The sequence below is a fragment of the Triturus cristatus genome, chromosome 8, assembly GCF_964204655.1.
Source record: "Triturus cristatus chromosome 8, aTriCri1.1, whole genome shotgun sequence".
Classification (NCBI taxonomy): Eukaryota; Metazoa; Chordata; class Amphibia; order Caudata; family Salamandridae; genus Triturus; species Triturus cristatus.
Genome location: NC_140591.1, coordinates 27,804,199 through 27,816,597, shown reverse-complemented (window position 1 = coordinate 27,816,597; position 12,399 = coordinate 27,804,199). Strand labels below are relative to the sequence as shown.

The following is a 12,399-nucleotide window of genomic DNA, read 5'->3' as shown; positions in this document are numbered from 1 at the left end:
TGTATATATATATATATATATATATATATATATATATATATATACACACATATACATATATATACAACCATTTTATTATTTCCGGGGTCCCCGCACATGGGCGAGAATATTCAGGAATATTCAGTGCTTATGACTATTGATGAGGATCCCCTGGAAGAGAAGACTGTGATACTGGCTGACATTGACTCCTTCTTGGGGGGGGGGCCATAGTGCTTGCGGCCCTGCCTTGGCCGTCCGTGTTACCTCTGTTGTGTTACTCACTGCAATGTCACTTGCATATGTTAAAATGCATTGAAATACATTGTCAGGTACCAGATTTGGGTGCTTATAGGTCACAGAAATTCCCCTCTAGTTTTGCTGTTATGGTTATTTTCCTTAGGGTGACAGATGCTTCTTGGGGTGAAGTGTGGGGTGGGGGGTACGTTAGCAAGGCTTACGCATCTGGTTTGTTCTTTTTACTGTTTTGTCTTAACAATGTTCTTCCTTTTCAGGTTGTTAAAGGTAAGCACCCACATTACTACCATCATATACATATGGCATAGCACCATAGGTTCCCAAGCTATCATGTCTGACCCTGCCTTCAGCAGGGCTCGCCTGTTGCTTACAGTCTATGTCATGAACCCCCTTAAACTGATGGTGTTCTCCTAGAATGTAAACGGCCTCCTGGACTGGATTAAATTTTCTGCAGTATTACAGTATGTCAAGCGATACAGGCCAGTGGTCGTCTTCTTGCACGAGACCCACTTGCTAGGCACAAGCTGCCCCTTCTTGGGTCTTTTTGGCTATTACAGGGTTTCCCCTCCAGCTTTACGCGTGGCTCCAAGGGACATGCCATACTGCTACACAAATCCCTTCCCCTGGCAGTCACAACACATGCACGGATAACCAGGGATGTATACAAGTATTGAGGGCTGCCTGGAATCAAGGTATCATAACTGTGTCCTGATATGCCTGTCCTCCCCCCCGCTTAAGCCCTACCTGCAATCACTGCAATCCTTCCTCCTGACTCTCCCTCAGGGCATTAGGGTGGTTGGGTGAGATTTTAATGCAGTCCCCAATCCTGATCTGGATGTTGCGAATGCCCCGTGCCCTGGTAGGCGTTTCCGGTCGGCCTGTCTGTCCTTGTGGGCCAACTCACTGGGCCCCTGTGATGTATGGTGCTCCTGGCATCCTACCCAGCGTGCCTATACTCACCACTCAGTGGCGCATGCTGCGGAATCCTGCATAGATTCCCTGTGGTTGCCGGCGGCGGATCTCTTCTTTGTCCAATCTGTGCGCATCTCGAGTGGGGAATTTCTGATCATGCTCTGCTTTGTCTTGGGGAACCCAGCACGCCGTCCTGTGCCCCGCTTGGAAGTTCATTGCCTGGCACATACAAAGCACTGAGTGTGCTGGGTTTGTTGAAGAGGAGCTGCAGGAGTTCTTCAAGCTTAATGTAGGTGTGGTTTCATCGGCAGCAACGCTCTGGGAATCTAGTAAGCCTTCCTTAAGAGCCTGTCTTCAAGGCTATGTTCGTCAGGCTGAGGCACACCATATGGCACAGCTTACTGACCTCGAAGGTCAAATACTGAACCTAGAAGCTGCCTTACCTAGTCGGGACACTCATAGCACTTGTCCTTTCCTGGCCATAGCTGGTACAGAACCGAGACAGGCTTCCCTTGATGAGGCCAAACACTGTTGGATGGCCTCTATGCTGAGGGTGTATGCGCATGGTGATAAGTTGTGTAAATTACTGTATTAGCTGGCGACTCGTGGTTTTTCCGATCGGGTGGTCCCAGCGATTCGGGATTCCTCAGGCTGTCTCTGGGAAGAACTAACAGCTATCACTCAGGCATTTGCCGAGTTTTACCAGGGTTTGTACCTACGGCATCCCCTGCAGAGGTTGTGAACCCTCTTCTGGATAACATACCTCTGCCGTCCAAACCCACAGCTCCAAGAACTGGACCAGGTACAGGACCTTATACTAGAGGAGGTGAATTCCGTGGTGTCGGGACTACAAGCCGGAAGGACAGCTGGCCCAGATGGGTATCCGATTCAATATTACAAATGCTTTTGAGACATCCTATTTCCCCAACTTCTGAATTCCTATGCAGCTGCACTGCAGCAGAGGTCCTTTCCACATGACTTAGACAGCGCCAACATTGTGCTCTTGCCTAAGGAGGATTTCCCTGAAGACCAGTGTTCAAATGATCACCTGATTTCCCTAATTAACGTTGGCATCAAAATCTACGTGAAAGCGCTAGCAACACAGTTGGTCCGGGCGTTACCATATATGATCCAATCGGATCAAAGTGGATTCATGGCGGGTAGTAGCACCTGTCATTGTATTAGGAGGGCCCATGCAACGCTATCCCAGGCACAGGACCTTGACGGCACTCTGGCCCTCTTGTTAGTTGATTTTACAAAGGCTTTTGATACAGTGTCATGGGATTTTATAGATAGGGTCCCTTCAGTGGGTCGGGAAAAGGGGTTCCGCCGTATGATCTATCTTCTCTACCATGCCCCAACTGCTTGGGTCCTTGTAAATGAGGTTCTGTCTCCTGCGTTTCCAATCTAACACAGCGTGCGCCAGGGGTGTCCGCTGTCCCCACTGCTCCTTTTCGCCCTCGTGATAGAGCCTTTGGCGCAACTTATACGCTTCAACACCCAGGGTTGAGGGTGGAGGAGTAGCTTTGAGGACTGCATAGCGTTGTATGTGGACGACATCCTTCTGTTTCTGCAGGATCCGCAGCTTTCCTGCCCCAGTTGTATGTCACTTCTTCAGCTATATGGAGAGGCGCCAAGGCTCTGGATGACGAAGGCAAGTTTTGCCTGGTTGAGGTAAAATGAGACGCTCTTGGGTGGATTTGGTATCTCAATATTCCCCTCCGACATGTCTTTCAAGTATTTCAGGATTCTTGTGTCCCCTCCCCCCTCCCTGATCTGGCATGGGCCCTTAATTTCCCGGGACTGGACCTCATGCTTGACAGCGACCTACGCTGTTGGGCCACCCTGCCATTGAAACCCATGGGGCCTATCGCCCTCTTTAAAATGGTGTGCCAGCCGTGTTGCTAGTATTTCCTGGGCAACTATCCCTACCCCATTGCCCGCATATGGTTTCTGCCAGGATTACTAATTTTGTGTGGGCGGGTGGCAGGCACAAGGTAGCCTTTCAATCAGTGCGCAGATCCCTTTTGATGGTGGTTAGGGCCTATCGGACATTTATCCATACTACCTTGCAGCCCACTTGGTACCGATTAATAACTGGTTCACAGGTGGGTGGGATGATCCGGCGTACCGTCTGGAGATTTACTTGCTAGGTTTGGATGATCTGCTTGATCTTCTGTATGGAACGCGTCTGCCCACACGATTATCTTCTTGTACGTGGGTGTCCCTTACCTGCTGAAGGATGGCTCTTTGGCTAATTGGCTGGGACTGCCTTCTCATGGAGATGACCCCCCCCTTATGGCGGAGAACTTAGCTCAGTCAACTCTCGACCCTGGAGGGCTTTGTCCCCTGGGACCTAATTGGGATTTCCTATTTGGGGGATGTCTACAGGGGAGGTAGCACTGTGACCTTCCAGGACTTGAAGGCTAGATATACCCTATCCAAGTCATCTCTTCCATTACCTCCAATTGTGCCATGCTCAGCAGGCCCAGGATATTCCAGAAGACTCGCTATTTAAGTTCAGTTCACTGGAGGCAAAGGTTTTCCTTGGGCGTTTGGGTAAGGGGCAACCTCTGATCTATCAACCACTGGTAATCAATGTCCCTGCTGGCCTAGAGTGGACTCAGCAGGAGGGGGGGAGGGAGGGGGGGGGAGAGCTGTGTGGGGGTACTCGAAGAGGAGTGGAGGGAGCCTTGCATGGCGCCCCGAGACTTGGCAACTTTGTCACGGCTGCATATGCTTCAATTAAATTACTTGCATGTGATGTATCTCACTCCAGTGTGCTTGTAGCGCTTACTCCTGGTTGATCAGTTAATATGCGCGCATTGCACACTTCCAGCATCAGATTTCTTCCATGTGGCCTGCATGTGTCCAGCGCTGATGCACTTTTGGGAGAGGGTGGGCCGAGTGCTCTCTTCTGTCCTCAGCCGCACCCTGGAACTTACACCCTGCGTTGTGCTGCTGGGATTGATGGAGGAGATTGGTGGCCCCAGGGATGAGTGAGCCTTTTTAGGGGTGCCCTGTTTAGTCACCAAACGGAACGTAGCCCGTGCCTGGAAGATGCAAAAACCACTGACTGTCGGAAGCTGGCGCAGGGGGATAGATAGCTGCGCTCACCAGGAGAAAACGATTTTTGAGGCTCGTGGTTGCCCCCAGAAGATTAGCCAAATATGGGGGAAATGGTGTAGCTACTATGGTTTATCGATTTGACCCTGTAATGTTATGTAATATGAATGTCTGAACTTGCTGTACCAATGTTCATGTACATCGAACTTTCTTGCACCGTGGTGATGTGTCTTGCCGCAAAACCTTCAAGAAGCTCCTTGAGAGGCTGCTTATCGCGTCAGCTCGCTTTTTGCACAATTTGCTCTTTGTACATATTATAGGCTGCTAATCTGTGTTCTGTTGGTTTTTAAAACAAATCTGGTTTTAATTCATTTTAAGATAGCCAATATAGGAATTTCGTCGAGTGTATGAATTTGATTGATTGGGGCTCACAAGTGGACATTACTTCCTGATTTCCACTAGCTGACTACGAGAGACGCCATTTTGGGGAAGTGCGCTCTCTAGTCGTTTGTCCTATTTGCATATAAATATGCACGCTTCGTGGACGCGCGCAGCGGGCGCGCCACTGGCGTGCCCAAGGCTAGTCCATCTGCGCCCGTCAGCGTTCCGGAAGCGCCCGCGGTCAGCCATGCTGCCCGATTCATGGACCTTACTGAATACCAAAGGTGCTATAGCGGTGAGCACCTCCATAGTCTCCAACCACACCAGTGCCCTCATATAAGTAGGTGGGACATGCTAGAATGCATCAGCTCCGTCTGCTTAACGTGTGGCTTTAAACTGAACACTGGTGGCACTGATCGTTCTCCTCTTAGCATCGCTACTAGCAGAGGTTTGCAGGAGCCTCTAATTCAGGCAGCTCTAATTAACACATGCTCACTTGAGAAACACCACCAAGATGTTTTTGATCTTCTGGTAGATAAACTAGTCGATCTCCTGTTTATTACCGAGACATGGCTAGATGATTTCTCAAACCCTATGGTGAGGCTGAATGGTATAAGATCTGTAGGCTTGACCGGTCGAGAGGGGGAGGGATGGCCATTATCCATAGGGACAAGTGGGTCCTTCAACGGGGTGAGGCCACATTGGGGGGGAGGGGGGAAGGCGATTGAGAAGCACTTGATTATAGTATCAACATCTCCGATCACTTCACACTGGGTGGCTCCTTGATCTATAGACCCTCAGGCCCAGCTGGGGCTTTTCTTAAGGCAATGGTGGATGTTATCATGCCCCAGGCTCTCCACTTTTCCAACGCTGACATTAAGCGTTCTACCTGCTCCTCCCCTTCAAGCCATAGTTGCCTTTGCCCCCACTGATTTACCCAGCTCTCTTAGAATTCTTAAACGCCTGAAATCAGGCTCACCATCAGATCCCTGTGCTGCTAGACTTCTGGCTGCTGTTGTGGAAACTGTCAACCCTGAAGTCAACAGGCTTATTAATATGTCCCTTCAGGAGGCGTGGGTCCTGTTGACCTGGAAGCAGGCAAAGATCCTGCCTCTTTTGAAAAAGCCCTCTCTGGAACCGATGTGCCCAGGGAGGTATTGCCCTATTTCCCTCTTGCCTAGTATGGTCAAGGTGTGCGAAAAAGTAGTGACCAGACAGTTGACAGTTTATAGAGTGCGCTGGCCTGCTCCATCCAGCCCAATCAGGATTCAGGGCCAATCACGGCATCGAGCTGGCCTTGGTTGAAGTCTCGGAGGCTATCCGTGAATGTTTGGATGCCGGTGGGAGGGCAGCCTTGATTTTGCTTAACCTCTCAGCGGCATTGGACACGGTTTCCCACTCACTGCTGTTGACCCGATTGGCTGAGATAGGCATTTCTGGCACAGCTTGAGGCTGGATTAAATAGTTTCCTGAGGACCGAACGATACAGGTCTGGCTTCCTCCAGCCTCACCCCATAGAGTGGCTACAGGGGTCACACAGGGATCTTCCCTGAGCCCTCTCCTTTTTAATATTTATGTCACTCCACTAGTTCAATTGGCAGAGGACCTGTGTGCAAAAATCATCGCTTACGTTGATGACACGCAGCTACTTGCTCACTTGGAAAACAAATGACGACTCCATTGACGCTGCCCAAAACTGCCGGACTACAGTCTTCCATTGGTTGCCCTAAGCGCTACTTAAGTGCAATGAAGAGAAATCCGAAATCCTTCTCTTCTGGAAGTTTCCCTCCCACTTTAGAGAAACACTCTGGCCGTCCGGCTCAGCTTTACTAGCTTCTACAGGCCAACCCATTAAAAACCTGGGGATTTGGTTAGAGGAGAACCTCTCCTTCTTGACTCAGATTAAGAAGCTGGCCAGGACGTGCTTTGGGCTTCTAAAAACTCTTAGGAAATTTCTTCCCCTTCTTCCTAGGGCGGCAAGGGAAACGGTCACCCGGGCCCTTATTCTATCTCGGTTGGATTATGCCAACACGCTCTATGTTGGCATTCCAGGCTATCTGCTGAACAGGTTACAGGTGGTTCAGAACGTGGAAGCCAGGCTTCTTTTCGACATTCCTGCAAGAAGCAGCGTGAGACAACATCTGAGAGCCTGTGGCCGAGCGGGTGAAATTCAAATCCCTTGTAATAGCTCACCGCGCTCTTCATGCTTTAGGTCCAATCTATCTCCAAAATCGCTTTTCCTTTTACGTTCCACCAAGAATACTCCGCTCCATGCACCATCTCGCGTCTAAGGTTCCCCGGTTTGGATTACAGAGGATGGGGGCAGCTCACTTAGTGTGAAAGCCGCTCTGGCCCGGAATGCGCTACCGTTTGCCCTACGTAGGATTCAGGACCCCGCCCTTTTTAAAAAAAAAAAAAAAAAAAACCTGAAAACATTCCTCTTTAACTAAGCTGGCCATGTACCACCTCTCACGGTTTGCCCCGGGACACTCTTGCAGTATCCTAGCGCAGTATAAATGGAAATAACATAACATTATTAAAAAAAATATAGACATCATTGGACAGTATTAAACAGTTATCGGTTATGTTAGTTCACTGTGAATAGGGACAGGACAATCTTTTTGAGTAGCCAAGTGCTGTATAAATCCAGTTTCATTCATGTTTCATATACATTTAATTTTCTACTCTTGCGTTATCTTGAAATTCAGTTTTGACAGTGAACCTGAAAAACTCAGCTTTTACACCAGTTCCTCTGACCTGTGCCAAGGGGATCAGGGCGCTCCCTCTGGTCTGTGTTCAGAGGATTACACGGAAAATGAGTTTTCTGTGCGCTGATGGAGAATACATCCAATGCGGACATTGTTGCAGCTAAAAAATAAAAAAATATATGTAATTTAAAATCAGATATCAGTGGAATATGAGATTATGTTGATGTAAGAACTGCTTTGAAAGTTAAGAAATATTGATATTATGAAACATAACATCTTTATTCTGAATAGAAGACGCTGTGCAATCTTAGTGACAATTCTATTCTGCAATGTCTTGCATGTTGCGTTTCCTCTTTTGAAAGGTTCTATGCAGTATCCACTGCAGAAAGCATACAGAGGTGTCTTGCCTGCTGCATTTCCTCTCTTTAAAGGCTCTGTGCAGTTTTCACTGTAGAAGATATATGACATGCAGGTTGGGGCAGAAGGAACCAAAAGGCGGGTTCTGAAATGTGGAGCGCTTGGACACCAGTGCACAAGTCAAGAGTGAGAATGAGCAGACAGCATGCCTTTACTTTACTAATTTTACAGCAGGTACACCCATCTGCCCTACCGCTTGAGGGGATGACGTGTCACCTTATTTGAGAACAGAGTCGTGGGATCATCTCATGATCCACCACAAAAAGTCAATAACAATAATTAAGGTCTGCTGTCGCAGAATCACATACACTTGCAATGTGGCCTCAAACGGTTTGTGTAGCACCTTCTGTCTCGGTGAACGGCACAGGAAGGGACTATCTGTGGCGCTCATAACTGAACTGGGACCTGCTCAGCATATATACACTTGCATCACATAATGGAGGTGAGAATGCCGCCAATGGGTAGAGGGAGGCTCTCTTATGCCTTGACTTTAGGTAAATAATGGGTAACACCAAACCACTCTTAAGAAAAAAGAAAAACACAAACACATTGTATTTGCTCAGTCAGTGGCTTTTATTAAGAAACTACAAAGTATCCATTTTCTGCTGAAATATATTGTTCTTTTTAGCTACTTTGGGGAAAGCATGTATGTGAGTTTCCAAAGTTAAAAAGAAACCTAAAATGTCCTTTTCAAGCTTCTATTTTTTAGTATATTTAATTTGTTTTGTACAGTCATCGTGCCATCAGGAGCAGATTAAAATAATCTCAAACCTTGCATGATGTATCATAAATAACTGACTTTAACTTCAGCTGTAATTACTGATATCAACGCGAAAAGGTTGATGTATAAATGCTAACAGGTCAACAGTGGATGGCTCACTGAAGTAAGTTCTCTGTTTAATACACATTCAATTGTAAAGCGGGTTATGTATTTATTAACTAATTGATTTCACAAATATAGTTAAACAATTATAATTGTGATCATTAAACGTTTACATGTAAACCGCTGCATTGCCACAAATATTCACAATTAGATAGAAGAGAATATGCAATTTAGTTTTGAATGCACGCATAGTCTACATGTTTAACTTTTATTTTGTTTTTTCAACTTTATTTTGAATTTTGAGAAATGAAAGACACACACTATGGCATTAAGTGCACAGCGGTTATTTACTGACAGCCATAGATACTTCAACATCAGTGTTACGCACATATAGACAGTTTCAAATTTAATGTCCAAGGACACCACTCTACCTTTTATTGCCAAATAAACACACAAAAACAACAATACTGTGATCTAGTAACCTCTAGGCTATTTATCCTGGGGTGACAGGCCCCCTGTCGCCAAGTAAGGCATCTCACACACCTCAGAAGCTCGCCATCTTTGACATTCTCATAGGTAACCCTCCGGAGCCTTGTCTCTTCATAAATTTAGTGAAGGAATGCCAGGTAGTGTCAAACCTTTCAACCCCATCGCAGTCAATTGCTGTGAGTTTTTCCATTGCATAAATCGACCACAACTTCCCCCACGACATATTAAGCGAAGGGACGTTCAGCTGTCTCCACATCTGGGCAACTCTCAGGCATGCTGCCCAAAGGGGTCGCCGTGGAGTACAGCCGAAGGTCTCCCAAGAGAACCAATAGTGGCTCTGGGAGCGAGAAGACGTTAGTGAATGAGGACTTCGTTCCAATACATTTGAATTTTTGGGGATGACCACAAAGTATACAAGAAAGTACCCTATGCCCCCCAACCCTTCCAGCACAGCTCGGAACCCCCAACCATCTTGTGAAGGCGACAGCGTGTCAGTATTTTGCATACATTTTCTTTATAGCGTAGGTTAATGGAGGGTTTGGAAGCCCTTTGCTATATAGCCCCCCAGGTTTTCTCAGTGATGTGTATGGCAAGTTACCACTCCGACTACGCCACATAGTCATGTTTCTTGGAGGGGGTGAGATCCTAAATTTACCAATACAGCCAGGATATGCCCTTACGTCTAATATTATTGGTATATAGGGTTTTTATTGGTGTTTCCTCGTCTGTGATGCTGTCCAAGCAGGATTCCTCCACGCCCAGTGTAGCACCTGCGTTAACTATACAGGTGTCCTATGGGGTTAATGCAAATTTCACAGTGAGTTCCTCCCCCGTCCTCAGGTCCCTGTCGTTATAGAAGTCTTTCAAGGCAGGTGATCTGCCCTGGTCCCAACAAAAGGGACCAGGGCCCAATCTGCCTGGGGGAAGTTAGGGTAACTGGTCGGGGTGGGCAAGCAAAATGGGTAGGCTGGGGGTGCATGCTTTAACATACAATTTGGCAGCGAGTCAGCTACTTGGCAGTCAGTTGTGGGGGAAGGGGGGGGCAGCCTGCCGTGGCTGAGGTTGAAAGCCACAGAAGTTCTCCGAGGGGGGACTGGCGAGAAAGAATGTTGCCCCAAAATCCAAGGTTTGCCTTCAGGATCATTGTTCTAGTCAAGGAAAATACATATCTAGGCCACCAGAATGTACTTTGCAGTGTCTGGGAAAACCAGACCACCCCCCCTCCAGTCAAGGGTCGGGGTAAGTAAGATTTTGCCAGCCTTGGAGATTTGCCCTCCCACACAAAATGAAGCATTTTGCTACACATGAGAGATTGGGTTGGTTTTGGGATTAGAAGAGGGAGGGTTTGCAAGATGTATAAAAGCCGGGCATGAAATTCATTTTGAGGCTATTTAGTCGACCCAGACAAGAAATTTCTAGCTTGCCCCCGCAGTAGAGATTCTTGAACAAGGTTGTCAATCAATCAATCAGGGAGCTTTAAGCGCGTTACTCACCGGCGAGGGTCTCAAGGTGCTGGGGGAGGGGGGGAGCAGCTCCGGTCAGTCGAAGGGCCAAGTCTTGAGGGTCTTCCGGAAGATGAACAGAGTGGATGAGCGTCTGATGTCGGTCGGCAGCTCATTCCATGCCTTGGCCACAATGTAGAAGGTTCTTCCACCTGTTCTTGCTCTATGGTTGCTCTCGGGGTTTGGAGAGGGCGAGGTCGGTGGATCGCAAGTTCTTCTTGGGTACGTGGAAGGAGATTCTGGTCCATGGGGGTGGGAGGCCTGCGAGGGCGGTGGTCCACCAAGTGTTGTCCCATGCAGAGGGGGAGGGTCTGAGTACGAGGACCTCTGTCTTCTCCGAGTTGAGCTTCAGGCAGCTGCTGCTCACCCACCCACAATGCAACGTCCTTCATTCCTTCCTGGAAGTTGAGTCTGGTGGTGATGGGGTCTTTGGTAAGGGAGAGGATGAGCTGGGTGTTTTCGGCGTAGAATACTATGCTGAGTCTGTGGTGTCTCACGATGGCGGCAAGGGGGGTCATGTAGATGTTGAAGAGCGTGGGCCTGAGCGACTATCCTTGGGGTACTCTGCAGTTGATTTCCGTGGGTTCGGAGAGGAAAAGCGGCAGTCTGATTCTTTGGGTTCTGCCAGTGATGAAGGAGCGGAGCAATGGAAGGATATTACTGTCGTAAAGAGCGCTCATTCCGCCAGAAGGTAAATCACCAGGTTTTGGATAAAAGACTTTGCCCATGTAAAACCCCTCTCGAACAGGATCACCAAGGATATTCTGAAGGTCTGCCACCCCCAGGCCCTGGGACTTGGGAGTAATAGATTTTAAAGCCTGATACCAGGTCAAAGCGATTACCTTCTCCAGTAATGCTGGAATGGTTGTGGCAGGCTCAGTTACGAAACACAGTATGTCATCGGCAAAGAGGGACCGTTCCTGCTCCCTACCCTCCACCACAACACTGTGGACTGAAGGGCTATTTTAAATCTTAGACTACAGATGGTTCCAAGGCCAAGCCGAAGACGGGGGGACAGTAGGCAACCTTGCCTCATACCCCTGGTCAAAGGAATGTCGGACGTGAGTGCACCATTAATTTAAAGCTTGGCAGATTTGTTTTCTAGTTGGCGAGGATAAAAGCCTTCACTTTTGGTCCCAGTCGTGTCTTGTCTTGTCTAAGACCCTTACCCAGGTATACACAGTACCCTTTAACAAAAGCCTTCTCAGCATCCAGGGAGAGAAGGGCCACTGGTCGTCTGCGATGCTCAGACGTCTCCAGGAGTGCCACCGCTAGCCTCATGTTATAATTTTCTTGAATATGGTGAATGAAGCCAGATTGCTGAGTAGAGATCAGGTCGGGCCAAATAGGCAGGAGCCGCAACACAAAATCGTCATAAAAATGTTGACATCACAATTCAACAGAGCAATTGTAAGATGAGCAGAGTGCTGGGAGCTTGTTAGGCTTCAAAAGAAGGGTCAAGTGTAGCCTAGCATGGTATCTGTCACCACCTCAGGCACCAGAAAGGAGCTGAAAACTTATGCAAGGGGTTATATCAGTAGAGAAGCATGTGTCTTGTAAAAGGTAGCCGGGAACCCATTGGGAACTGGGGCCTTTTGGGATGGAAGGCTGTTAATAGGTGACCGGGCCTCCTCCGGTGTGATGTCCTCCTCGAGCACGCTCAATTCAGCTGGTATGTCCTGGGTCATGACATTGATAAGATATTCATCCTGAAGCTCCCCGTCCATCTCGGGCTGGAGCTCCTAATTAATCTCTGCCATCTCTTGGTGCAGTTGGCCCTCCTCATGCCTAATCTCTCGGATATGATTATGTGCCGCTAGCACCCGCAGCTTATGGGCCAGGAGCATGTCAGCTTTGTCACCTCGCT

General features: G+C 48.1%; 1 protein-coding gene across 3 annotated transcripts in view; it reads right to left on the bottom strand.

Annotated features, from left to right (window-relative positions):
- Positions 1–12,399, bottom strand: part of LOC146799877 (uncharacterized) — a 217,651-nt gene that overhangs the window by 125,524 nt on the left and 79,728 nt on the right. For all 3 annotated transcript variants that reach the window (XM_085620792.1, XM_085620793.1, XM_085620794.1), the window contains one exon: positions 7,351–7,461. In XM_085620792.1, the coding sequence (XP_085476918.1) occupies positions 7,351–7,461 (111 nt within the window). The remainder of the gene's footprint in view (positions 1–7,350; positions 7,462–12,399) is intronic.